Raw genomic sequence first — 13,578 nt, 5'->3', positions numbered from 1 at the left:
ATAATTAGCCATCATACAGTTCCATCAGGGAGGCGTCTGATTGCCTCCAACATTATTCTGCAGCAGCAAAACAATGTGATTGTTTCTGTGACAAAACAGACATTTTCTGATATTATATATAACTCCTTTACATATAAATGTATTGTGGGCTCTAGATGGTATTGTGTATGCTATCATTGTAATCTCCATTACTGGATATAATTAGAGAAGAAAGACTAAGGCTAGAAGCTTTCACAAAAAATTATCAAAAGTGACTGCAGATTTTATTTGTATTTTTTTTAGGCAAAAGGAGTTAATAACACCGATCACCTGACCGGGGTCTTACATCTTCAAGCAACTATTCACAATCATCTGGGGAATCTACAAGAAGAAATGTCTTGTTTGCAACAACTGATTTCTCTGCATCCATTCAGTCCACAGTTGTGGATTTGTCTGGCTGAATCTTCCATGAGGCTTTTCCTCTCCATCACTGACTGCGAGGATCCATCACATAACTCCCATAGATTCAGCTTATGTGCTCAGACATCACTGGGAGCCCCCCAGCAATGTATACATGACATTGCCAGAACAGACCACCCCACTGTATCCAGAGCTGATCACTCCGTACTAGGACCCTGTAATAGAAGTGACACTTCCTCACGGACGGCCTCCACACACAGGGAGCAGCTGTGGACGTGCTCCTGTGCCGGCTTCATTAGAGCAAGGTATATAGAGGATATCACCTGTACCGAGAAGCCGGACAAGCAGTCCTGCAGCAGAAGTGACCGAGCACTGCGAGTGTCAGTACCTAGGACCACCTCTTGGGAGGAGGATGATGTTTTAACGAAGTATAAAAACTTAGGACACTATAGTCCTGATTGATCAATGCAATTATGCCAGAATTCTGGTGTAAATCACTTTGAAAAGTCACAATTTTTGTGCATTGTTGAGTTGATCAAAAATGTTGTGACTTTTGGTGTTTTCACGTGAGTTTTGCCCAGCTTCGCCAAAATGGGCAGAGTTGGGGCAAGGTGGAAATGTGGCACCACAGCTTGTCTAATTCATGGCGAACTGTGGCTTCCCTTACACCAGAAATCTTACTCCAGTCCGTGACTGGAGTAAGATTTGTGGCAAGGTTCACACACCGCTTGTCAGAAGTGCATAATTCATGCGCCACTTAATGAATCTGGACCGTCTGACTCCAGCACGCTCCCTCATCAAGAGCAGCTTGAATATAGCCAGTCTTAATGAATCCGTTTCCTAAGTGCCTTATTAGTTAAAGAATAACCGTTGTTTTAATTTTTGTTTTGTAAATTAATATTACACATGAAAATAAGTAATTTTATAATCTTATCAGAGAAGTCTTCTTTTTCCTGCTGGATTGATCTTTCAGTCTCAATTCGCGGTAACATCTGTAAAATCTGTATTCAGTGAAGACAAACTTTCCTATTAGTGAGATAGATGACAGTTAGTGCTATTAATACTCTTTAAAGAAGGAAGGGGGAGGAGCTAGCGGAAGGGGGAGGAGCTAGCGGAAGGCACAGACCTTCTGCTGCAAGTTCTCCTGAAACCACAGTTACTCCTCCATGGAAGATTGCAGCTGGTGTTTATACATAGAATCCTAGAACATTAGAATTGGAGGAACCTCCAGGGTCCTAGTGTCCAACCCCTGCTCAATGCACGATTCACTAAACCATCTCAGACAAATGTCTATCCAGCCACTGTTTGAAGACTTCCATTGAAGGAGAATTCACCACCTCTCGGGGCAGCCTGTTCCATTGAAAAACGCACCAAATCTGCAGCGTGTGCACACAGCCTTGTTGTTCTTTTGGTCACAGGCAGGTCTTTGCACAGTCCTGAATGATAAGTACAGCACATACACGCTAAGGCTATGTGCCCACGTAGCAGATTTGATGCAGAGCGTTTTTGCCTCTCTCTGGCAGAAAAAAACACATGCAGATTTACATGCGTTTTTTCTGCCAGAGAGAAGCGTTTTTTCAGCATTTTTTCAGCGTTTTCGCATGCGTTTTTTTCAAACGCTTTTCCAAGTGATTTTGATCATCACTTGGAAAAGTGCTTGACAAGTTGGTCACACAATATAAATCCATGCAACCGGCATGGATTTATATTGTGTGACCAACTTAGATGCTTTGAATGCTGCATCTATAGTAAAAAAAAAAAAAAAAAAAAAAAAAAAAAGAATTAAAGAGTTAAAAATAATTTTAAAAAAACTGTATACTCACCTCTCCAGTCTTCTCTCTTCAGCGTCCTCATAGAATCATAGAATGTAGAGTTGGAAGGGACCTCCTGGGTCATCTGGTCCAACCCCCTGCTCAATGCAGAATTCACTAGATCATCTCAGACAGATGTCTGTCCAGCCTTTGTTTGAAGACGTCCATTGAAGGGGAACTCACCACCTCTCGTGGCCGCCTGTTCCACTCATTAATCACCCTAACTGTCAAAAAGTTTTTTCTAATATCTAATCTGTGTCTCCTCCCATTTAGTTTCATCCCATTGCTTCTAGTCTTTCCTTGTGCAAATGAGAATAAAGATGATCCTTCTACAATGTGACAGCCCTTGACATATTTGTAGACAGCTATTAAGTCTCCTCTCAGTCTTCTTTTTTGCAAGCTAAACATTCCCAAATCCTGCAACCGTTCCTCATAGGACATGGTTTGCAGACCAGTCACCATTCTGGTCGCTCTTCTCTGAACTTGCTCCAGTTTGTCTATGTCTTTTTTAAAATGTGGCGCCCAAAACTGTACACAGTATTCCAGATGAGGTCTGACCAAAGAGGAGTAAAGACCGATAATGACTTCACGTGATCTAGACTGTATGCTTCTGTTAATACATCCCAGAATTGTATTTGCCTTTTTTGCTGCTGCTGTCCTGCCAGTACCCCGCTGGACGCCGAGGAGAGAGGATGCGGCCGGGAGCAGACCGGAGAGGTGAGTTAACAGGTTTTTTTTATTTTTAACTTATTTATTTCTTTTTTTCACCGCGTGGTAGCCGGGATGAAGAGGAGTTGTAGTCTCTTCTTCATCCTGGGTACCACACGCACAGCGATTAAGCCGCAAATTCTTGGCCATTGAATTCAATTGAAACGCAGCAAATCCACATATACCTGCGGGTTTGCTGCATTTCAGTGGCCGCGAATTTGCGGCGTAATCGCGGAAGAAATGGTCATGCTGCGTTTTGCAACGCAATGCGAATACTACATGGGCACATAGCCTAAGAGCGGGGAGCGGCTCTAGTGCCACCTGCTGGGATGGCACAGACATTGTTAGCAGGATACAGGTGACATTATCAGAAAGGAGGAGATGAAGTCTCTTCCCTCTCGCCTATCAGAGAATAGATTGCTGTATATGGGGGGCCTTATCCTCCTCTATTACACATCACTCAGTTCCTAAAGGGAATGATTTGACCATAATACAATATATTTGACTGGGGCCAGTGCTCCAGTTTTACGTTCATAATGTTGAATGGAGATTGATCAGTTCCAGTGTGTCTGAACAGGGTCCGAGCCCACATCTCCTGAGCTCAGGCTTTACACTGAGCATCACTGTCACGGAGGTCAGATTAGAGGGGCATGGAGCACGATGTGGATGGTTGCCTCCGTATCCGCCATTACCTGGACTGCTAGCTTTACCTGGACACTCTGGATCAGCTCCTCCGTCTTGTCGAGACCTCTAAGGGCCGGTTCACACAAGCAGATAAAATATCATTCAGAGTTTCATCCAGAAAAGTGGGAGAATTCTTTTCTCACTTGTCATCCATGTGCAGTCCAGATCTAATCTGGCTTTTTAACCATTTACAGTTTCCAGGGCTACAGGATTGCAATGTATCTGTAAAAAGCAGATTTTTTTCTGTACCCATAGACTTGAATGGGTGAATCTTGTCTGACAGATGAAACGAGTACATGCTGCCATTTCCTTTCTTTATTTTTTGCTCACACACAGATTCGATCAGTGACAAAAAAAAAAAAAGACTCATCTGCACTTTCCCATTGAATACCATTGGTCTGAGTGCCGTCCATTTGTTCCACAGACAACTTTCGTACTGAAAATACATCCGTGTGAACGAGTCCTAAGAAAGACATTGTAATTGGTTATTAGATGTTGATTGAAGTTTGGCTCTGAAAATGCAGGGCTCTTAAAGACGTTCTCTAATACTTTAATGCAGATGATTTATGCATAAAATAGGTGGTCTATATCAGATCGTTGTAGGTCCGACTCTTGGCTCCCCACCAATAAGTTGTTTATAGCTCTAGCAATGGCCGGATGTAACTTGTGAACAGAGCACACCCCAGTGGCCACTGCCTGGTGCTGCAGATCTCCTCCGGTACTGCTCAATAGCTGGTCTGCACCCGGCAGCGGCCGCAGTGTACGGAGCGGTTTTGTTCCACTTTGAACATTGCCTGCATCTTGCCAGAGGTGATGACAGCTGATCATCGGGGGACCGATGGTTGGACCCCACCTATCTTATATTAATGACCTATCCAGTGGAGTATAAAAGTGTTTGATAACTCCTTATAAAATCTTGTTTCCATACCATTGTGTTATACAGCGTGTATCTGTGTTCTTGCTGTAACCAGATGGGCCTGACCTCTGATCGTTCTTCTAGGCTTCTATTACAGCTCTTACAGCCCCAGCATGCATCATTTGTGCTGGAGAGGAATATGAAGACGCAGGAGCAAATAGAAGAACAATTAGGAAAGCTTGGATTATTAGAAGAACAAAAAAGGCTCATAGTGGAGGTGAGCCTATTATTTTTTTTAACTTTCATTTTTATTTTTTTTTATTTTTAGGACATTTGTTTCCTTTCTTCAGAAAATAACAGTAGATAAGATTGATTAAAGCTTCTGGAAAGGTGTTCAATAACGTCTGATCAGGTGGCTGGTTTGTAATGGTTGTCCCATCTTACCAATCCCTCTCTCCTGCGGTGAATGTGACATTGTGGGAAGAATATATGTATATGTGTATGTGTATGTGTGAAAAGTTGTTTGCCCCTTCCTGATTTCTCATTCTTTTGCATGTTTGTCACACTTAAATGTTTCAGATCTCAAAACAAATTTTAATATTAGACAAAGATAACACAAGTAAACACAAAATGCAGTTTTTAAATGAAGATCCTAATTATTAAGGGAAAAAGAAATCCAAACCTACAGGGCCCTGTGTGAAAAAGTGATTGCCCTCTAAACCTAATAACTGGTTGAAGCACCCTCAGCAACAACTACTACAATCAAGTGTTTGGAATAATTGGCAATGAGTCTTTTACAACACTCTGGAGGAATTTTTGCCCACTAATCTTTGCAAAATTGTTGTAATTTAGCCACATTGGAGGGTTTTCGAGCATGAACTGCTTTCTTAAGGTCAGGACTTTGACTAAGCCACTGCGAAGTCTTAATTTTGTTTTCCTTTACCCATTCAGAGGTGGACTTACTGCTGTGTTTTAGATCATTGTTCTGCTGCATAACCCAAGTGCACTTCAGCTTGAGGTCATGGACAGATGGCCGGACATTCTCTTTCAGGATTTTTTGGTTAACCAGCAGAATTCATGGTTCAATTTACCACAGCAAGTCTTCCAGGTCCTGAAGCAGCAAAACAGTCCCAGACCACCACACTACCGCCACCATATTTTACTGTTGGTATGATGTTCCTTTTCTGAAATGCAGTGTTACTTCTACGCCAGATGTAATGGGACATACACCTTCCAAAAAGTTAAACTTTTGTCTTGTCAGTCCACAGAGTATTCTCCCAAAAGTCTTGGCGATCATCAAGATGTTTTCTGCCAAAACTGAGATGAGCCTTTATGTTCTTATTGCTCAGCAGTGGTTTTTGTCTTGGAACTCTGCTATGCGTGTCATTTTTGCCCAGTCTCTTTCTTATGGTGGAGTCATGAACACTGAACTTAACTGAGGCAAGTGAGACCTGCAGTTCTCTGGATGTTGTTGTGGGGTCTTTTGTGACCTCTTGGATGAGTCGTTGCTGCGCTCTTGGGGTAATTTTGATGAGCAGGCCACGTCTAGGAAAGTTCACCAAACCACAGTTAATTTATGTTTTAAGGAGGGAGGGGGGTCACTTTTTCACACAGGGCCCTGTAGGTTTGGATTTCCTTTTCCCTTAATAATAAAAACCTTCCTTTTAAAAACTGCATTTTGTGTTTACTTGTGCTATCTTTGTCTAATATTTTAAATTTGTTTTGTGATCTGAAACATTTAAGTGTGACAAATATGCAAGGAAAGGGGCAAACACTTTTTCACACCAGTGTATGTATATGTGTGTGTGTGTGTATGTATACCGTATTTTTCGGACTAGAAGACGCACCTAGATTTTAGAGGAGAAAAACATTTAAGCAAAAAATGTGGTCATGATGCCCTGTTATAGGGGAAGGAGTCTGCTGCTGACACTGGTATTGGGGTAATGTCCCCCAATTCTGTTAATATCCTCCATCCTGGTATGTGTGGCCCCCATCCCATCTTGGTATACGTGGCTCTCATCCCCATCCTGGAATGCATGGCACCCCTTGATCCCCCATCCTGGTATTCATGGCACCCCTTTGATATACCATCCTGGTATGCATAGCACCCCTTGATCCCCCATCCTGGTATGCATGCCACCCCTTGATCCCCCATTCTGGTATGGATGGCACCCCTTGATCACACATTCTGGATATATACAGTAACAGACCAAAAGTTTGGACACACCTTCTCATTTAACCGGTTCCCGACCGCCCACTATAGATAAACGTCGGCGCTTGCCGGGCTCTGTGCAGTGCCGACGTTTAAAAACGGTGGGTGGTCTCGCAGTGCTCAGGACCCCCAGGGTCCTGCAAGCACTGCGATTCCGGTGCAGAGCGTTAGCTCTGACAGGGTACATCATCGGGACCTGATTAGATCAGGTCCCAGTGATGTTAACCCTTTGCTGTCTTCTATATGCTGTGATCTATAGTGATCGCGGCATATAGGAGACAGCAGGAAGAGAGGGGGTCGTCTTACTTACCTCCGAAGACCTCCGTTTCGTTTGAGGACCTGGGGTTGCTATGGCAGCTGGAGGTCACATGACCGCCTCCAGCTCTGCCATATATGGTGTCCTTCCTGTCTGGCTTCAGCTTGTATGTAGCTGAAGTCAGACAGGAGACTCTGACTGAAACAGTCAGTGAAGATCTCATATAATGTAATATATGTGTATTACATTACATGAGATCAGTGATCAGAAAAATAAAAATTAATGTCCCATACAGGGACTAAGTAAAAATGTAAAAAAAAGTAAAAAAAAAGTTTTTAAACTATTAAAAAAAAAATCACAAAATAAATAAAAATAAATAAATAAAATATTAAACCAATAAATCCGTAAATTATTACAAAACCAAAAAAAGTACACATATTTGGTATCGCCGCGTCCGAAACAACCCGAGCTATAAAACTGTCCCACTAATTAACTCCTTCTGTGCACACCGTAATAAAAATAAATAAAAAACGGAGCAAAAAAATATGCTTTTTCATCATATCGCCAAACAAAAAGTGGAAAAAAATGTGATCAAAAAGCAGAATAGAAATAAAAATGGTACCACTGAAAACGTCATCTTGTTCCGCAAAAAAAGCCGCCATACAGCTCCATCAGCCAAAAAATAAAAAAGTTATAGCGCTCAGAATAAAGCAATGCAAAAAAAATATTTTTTTTTCTATAAAATTGTTTTATTGTGTAAAAGCGCCAAAACATAAAAAAAATACAGTAAGTGTAGTATCGCTGTAAACGTACTGACCCGAAGAATAACACTGCCTGATCACTTTTACCACACGCAGAACGGCATAAAAAAAAACTCAAAAAACAATTCCTGAAGTGTTTGTTTTTGTTAACTTTACCTCCCAAAAAAACGGAATAGAAGGCGATCAAAAAATGTCACGTGCCCAAAAATGGTTCCAAAAAAAATTTCAACTCGTCCCGCAAAAAACAAGCCGTCACATGACTCTATCGGCCGAAATATGGAAAAATTAGAGCTCTCAAAATATGGTGATGCAAAAACTAGATTTTGCAAAAAAAGCGTATTTTAGTGTGTGACAGCTGTCAGTCATAAAAACCCGATATAAATCTGGTATCTCTGTAATCGCACCGACCCGAAGAATAAAGAAATCTAATCAGTTATATCACACTAGGAACGGCATAAAAAATAAATAAAACAAATATTATTCACCTGCTACTGATTTGTTTATTATGTCTCCCAAAGATCCCAGTAAGGCTCTGCTCACATTTATCCTGTGCTCTGCGCTGAGCACGTACACCAGAGTTTCCGTGTAAATCTCTGAAATACGTGATTCAGCCAGAACCCATGATGGAAGATTCCCTGTAATGAGGCAGATATAGGCCACTGTGGATGCCGTCTAGCCTGGGATCCCACGGTGTCATTTGTTTTAGGCGTGCATAAAAGTGCGGCTGGCCACAGTTTTGTGCACTTCTGAAAAAAAGGACACCACTAAACAGAGGCCAGACGGAGTCCAGAGTAACTCTGCTGCCTCATTACAGTGAATGGATCCTGCAGGGGTTTCATCTGAATTACATCACTTGGAAAATTAGATGGAAACCCCGATGTAAGTGCTCAGCCTAGAGCGCCGGATAAATGTTACGTAAAATGTTCCCAATAAAAGCTTCAACTCAGTCCTCAAAAAAAGCTAGTCCCCACTCAGGTCCATCATCTGTTAAAAATATAAGGGACTTCCAAGTTACTGGTAGCAGAAAGGCTCTGGAAAAGCAAAATGACCCTTGCCCCCCAAAAGAAATTCAGAAAATTTTGTGCTCCCAAATCCAAATGCCTATTCTACAATAATTTGTTCTCCAATTGTCAAATAGCGCTCCGTCCCTCCCAGATCTCGCCGTATGGCTAAGCGGTACGATACAGCCACATATGGGGTATTGAGACTTTTAGAAGAAATTGTGTGACACATTTCGGCACCATTTTTACCCATTGCCCTGTGTGAAAATGTAAAATCTGAGGGTAAAACATTTTTTTGTGGTAAAAATATAATTATGCTTTTTTCACTGCCCAATGGTATAAATTTAAAAATTAAAAAATGCTCACTACTTCCCTAGATGAATTCCTTGAGAGGTGTAGTTTACAAAATGGGGTCACTTGTGGGGGTTTCTGCTGTTTCGGCATGTCAGCGACTCTTCAAATGTGACATGGTGTCTGCTGCCTATCCCAGCCAACATAGCGCTTCTTTCTCTTCCGAACCCTGCCGTACACCAAAGCAGTGGTTTTCCCCCACATATGGGGTATCGGCGTACTCAGGAGAAATTGTACAACAAATTTCATGGTGCAATTTATCCTGTTACCCTTATGATAATGCAAAATTAGGGAATGAAAAACATTTTTTATGGGAAAAATGTGAAAATTTTATTTTTACGGCTCAATATTATAAACTTCTGTGAAGCAGCTGGGGGTGCAAGGTGCTCACCACACATCTAGATAAGTTCCCTAAGGGGTCTAGTTTCCAAAATGGTGGCACTTGTGGGGGATTTCCGCTGTTTAGGCACATTAGGGGCTCCCCAAATGTGACATGGCGTCCGCTAATTCAAACAAATTTTACATTCAAAAAGTCAAATGGCGCTCCTTCCCTTTCAAACCCTGCCATGTGCCCAAACAGTAATTTGCCTCCACATATGGGGTATCGGCGTGTTCAGGAGAAATTGCACAACAAATTTCATGGTGCAATTTATCCTGTTACACTTATGATAATACAAAATTAGGGAATGAAAAACATTTTTTGAGGGAAAAATGTGAAAATTTTATTTTTACGGCTCAATATTATAAACTTCTGTGAAGCAGCTGGGGGTGCAAGGTGCTCACCACACATCTAGATAAGTTCCCTAAGGGGTCTAGTTTCCAAAATGGTGGCACTTGTGGGGGGTTTCCGCTGTTTAGGCACATTAGGGGCTCCCCAAATGTGACATGGCGTCCGCTAATTCAAACAAATTTTACATTCAAAAAGTCAAATGGCGCTCCTTCCCTTTCAAACCCTGCCATGTGCCCAAACAGTAATTTGCCTCCACATATGGGGTATTGGCGTGTTCAGGAGAAATTGCACAACAAATTTCATGGTGCAATTTATCCTGTTACCCTTATGATAATACAAAATTAGGGAATGAAAAACATTTTTTGAGGGAAAAATGTGAAAATTTTATTTTTACGGCTCAATATTATAAACTTCTGTGAAGCAGCTGGGGGTGCAAGGTGCTCACCACACATCTAGATAAGTTCCCTAAGGGGTCTAGTTTCCAAAATGGTGGCACTTGGGGGGGGTTTCCACTGTTTAGGCACATTAGGGGCTCCCCAAATGTGACATGGCATCCGCTAATTATTCAAACAAATTTTACATTCAAAAAGTCAAATGGCGCTCCTTCCCTTTCAAACCCTGCCATGTGCCCAAACAGTAATTTGCCTCCACATATGGGGTATCAGCGTGTTCAGGAGAAATTGCATAACAAATTTCATGGTGCAATTTATCCTATTACCCTTATGATAATGCAAAATTAAGGGATGAAAAACGGTTTTGTGGGAAAAATGTGAAAATTTTATTTTTACAGCTCAATATTATAAACTTCTGTGAAGCACCTTGGGGTTCAAGGTGCTCACCACACATCTAGATAAGTTCCCTAAGGGGTCTAGTTTCCAAAATGGTGTCACTTGTGGGGGGTTTCCACTGTTAAGGCACATCAGGAGCTCTCCAAACGCAACATGGCGTCCGCTAATTATTCAGACAAATTTTACATTCAAAAAGTCTAATGGCGCTCCTTCCCTTCCGAACCCTGCTGTGTGCCCAAACAGTGGTTTTCCCTCACATATGGGGTATCAGCACGCTCAAGAGAAATTGCACAAAAAAATTTGGGGTCCATTTTTTCATGTTACCCCTGTGAAAATAAAAAAATTGGGTCTAAAGTAACATTTTTGTGAAAAAAGTTAAATGTTAATTTTTTTCTTCCACATTCCAAAAATTCCTGTGAAGCACCTGAAGGGTTAATAAAGTTCTTGAATGTGGTTTTGAGCACCTTGAGGGGTGCAGTTTTTAGAATGGTGTCACTTTTGGGTATTTTCTGTCATAAAGACCCCTCAAAGTGACTTCAAATATGATGTGGTCCCTAAAAAAATGTTTTTGTAAATTTTGTTGGAAAAATGAGAAATCGCTGGTCAACTTTTAACCCTTATAGCTCCCTAACAAAAAAAAATTTGGGTTCCACAATTGTGCTGATGTAAAGTAGACATGTGGGAAATGTTATTTATTAACTATTTTGTGTGACATATCTCTCTGATTTAAGGGCATGAAAATTCAAAGTTTGAAAATTGCAAAATTTTCAAAATTTTCGCCAAATTTCCGATTTTTTCACAAATAAACGCAAGTGATATCGAAGAAATTTTACCACTATCATGAAGTACAATATGTCACGAAAAAACAATCTCAGAATCAGGGGAATACGTTGAAGCGTTCCAGGGTAATTACTTCATAAACTGGCAGTGGTCAGAATTGAAAAAATTGGCCCGGTCACGAAGGCAAAAACAGGCTCTGGCGCGAAGTGGTTAAAGATTTATCGGTATTTTCATGACTATGAAAATTGTACATTCACACTGAAGGCATCAAAACTATGAGTTAACACATGTGGAATTATATACTTAACAAAAGTGTGAAACAACTGAAAATATGTCTTATATTCTAGGTTCTTCAAAGTAGCCACCTTTTGCTTTGGTGACTGCTTTGCATACTCTTGGCATTCTCTTGATGAGCTTCAAGAGGTAGTCACCGGAAATGGTCTTCCAACAATCTTGAAGGAGTTCCCAGAGATGCTTAGGACTTGTTTGCCCTTTTGCCTTCACTCTGCGGTCCAGCTCACCCCAAACCATCTCGATTGGGTTCAGGTCTGGTGACTGTGGAGGCCAGGTCATCTGGCGTAGCACCCCATCACTCTCGTTCTTGTTCAAATAGCCCTTACACAGCTTGGAGGTGTGTTTGGGGTCATTGTCCTGTTGAAAAATAAATTATGGTCCAACTAAGCGCAAACCGGATGGAATAGCATGCCGCTGCAAGATGCTGTGGTAGCCATGCTGGTTCAGTATGCCTTCAATTTTGAATAAACCCCCAACAGTGTCACCAGCAAAGCACCCTCACATCATCACACCTCCTCCTCCATGCTCCACGGTGGGAACCAGGCATGTAGAGTCCATCCGTTTACCTTTTCTGCGTCGCACAAAGACACGGTGGTTGGAACCAAAGATCTCAAATTTGGACTCCTCAGACCAAAGCACAGATTTCCACTGGTCTAATGTCCATTCCTTGTGTTCGTTAGCCAAACAAGTCTCTTCTGCTTGTTGCCTGTCCTTAGCAGTGGTTTCCTAGAAGCTATTTTACCATGAAGGCCTGCTGCACAATTCTCCTCTTAATAGTTGTTGAAGAGATGTGTCTGCTGCTAGAACTCTGTGTGGCATTGACCTGGTCTCTAATCTGAGCTGCTGTTAACCTGCGATTTCTGAGGCTGGTGACTCGGATAAACTTATCCTCAGAAGCAGAGGTGACTCTTGGTCTTCCTTTCCTGGGGCGGTCCTCATGTGAGCCAGTTTCTTTGTAGCGCTTGATGGTTTTTGCAACTGCACTTGGGGACACTTTCAAAGTTTTCCCAATTTTTCACAGTGACTGACCTTCATTTCTTAAAGTAATGATGACCACTCATTTTTCTTTACTTAGCTGCTTTTTTCTTGTCATAATACAAATTCTAACACTCTATTCAGTAGGACTATTAGCTGTGTATCCACCAGACTTCTGCACAACACAACTGATGGTCCTAACCCAATTTATAAGGCAAGAAATCCCACTTATTAAACCTGACAGGGCACACCTGTGAAGTGAAAACCATTTCCAATGACTACCGCTTGAAGCTCATCAAGAAAATGCCAAGAGTGTGCAAAGCAGTCATCAAAGCAAAAGGTGGCTACTTTGAAGAACCTAGAATATAAGACATATTTTTAGTTGTTTCACAGTTTTTTGTTAAGTATATAATTCATAGTTTTGATGCCTTCATTGTGAATGTACAATTTTCATAGTCATGAAAATACAGAAAAATCTTTAAATGAGGTGTGTCCAAACTTTTGGTCTGTACTGTATACACACGCCCACACACCCACACACACACACACACACGTGTGTGTATATATATAATTTTCCAAGTGCCAATTGAAACATAAGTGTTCACTTTGCACTTGCATTTCTTTTAATCTCCCCAATGTCTGCCATGTTACCTACATTATAGATCCAAACAGATGGTTAGATTCCTCTGCTGAGGCAGTTTCACGTAAGGACACGGGACGTGGTCTCCAGCATGGGACACCCATTCAGGGCCGGCGTAAGGGCAGGCAGACTAGGCATCTGCCTGGGGCCCCCAGCCAGTGGCGTGCCGCTATAGGGCCCGTGAGTTCGTCCCCCCGCATCGCGCATTGAACTGTATCGACAGCGGGGGAATTACTATGCCTGCAGAGCATGGAGCAGCTGGAGAACGAGAGGTGAGTATTGTATGTATTTGTTTTTTATACATGGTGACCATAATACTGCAGAACTAGGGG

General features: G+C 41.8%; 1 protein-coding gene across 4 annotated transcripts in view; it reads left to right on the top strand.

Moving 5' to 3' along the window:
• Positions 1-13,578, top strand: part of LOC141273527 (uncharacterized protein C8orf76-like) — a 71,888-nt gene that overhangs the window by 56,062 nt on the left and 2,248 nt on the right. For 3 of the 4 annotated variants that reach the window (XM_073685509.1, XM_073685507.1, XM_073685506.1), the window contains 2 exons: positions 283-779; positions 4,603-4,735. In XM_073685509.1, coding sequence (XP_073541610.1) covers positions 283-779; positions 4,603-4,735 — 630 coding nt within the window. The remainder of the gene's footprint in view (positions 1-282; positions 780-4,602; positions 4,736-13,578) is intronic. The other variant, XM_073685508.1, reaches the window with a different exon arrangement.

Source organism: Phyllobates terribilis, unplaced genomic scaffold, assembly GCF_046119375.1.
Source record: "Phyllobates terribilis strain yellow unplaced genomic scaffold, ASM4611937v1 Scaffold_5__5_contigs__length_657084704, whole genome shotgun sequence".
Classification (NCBI taxonomy): Eukaryota; Metazoa; Chordata; class Amphibia; order Anura; family Dendrobatidae; genus Phyllobates; species Phyllobates terribilis.
This window is presented reverse-complemented; position numbering and strand designations above follow the sequence as displayed.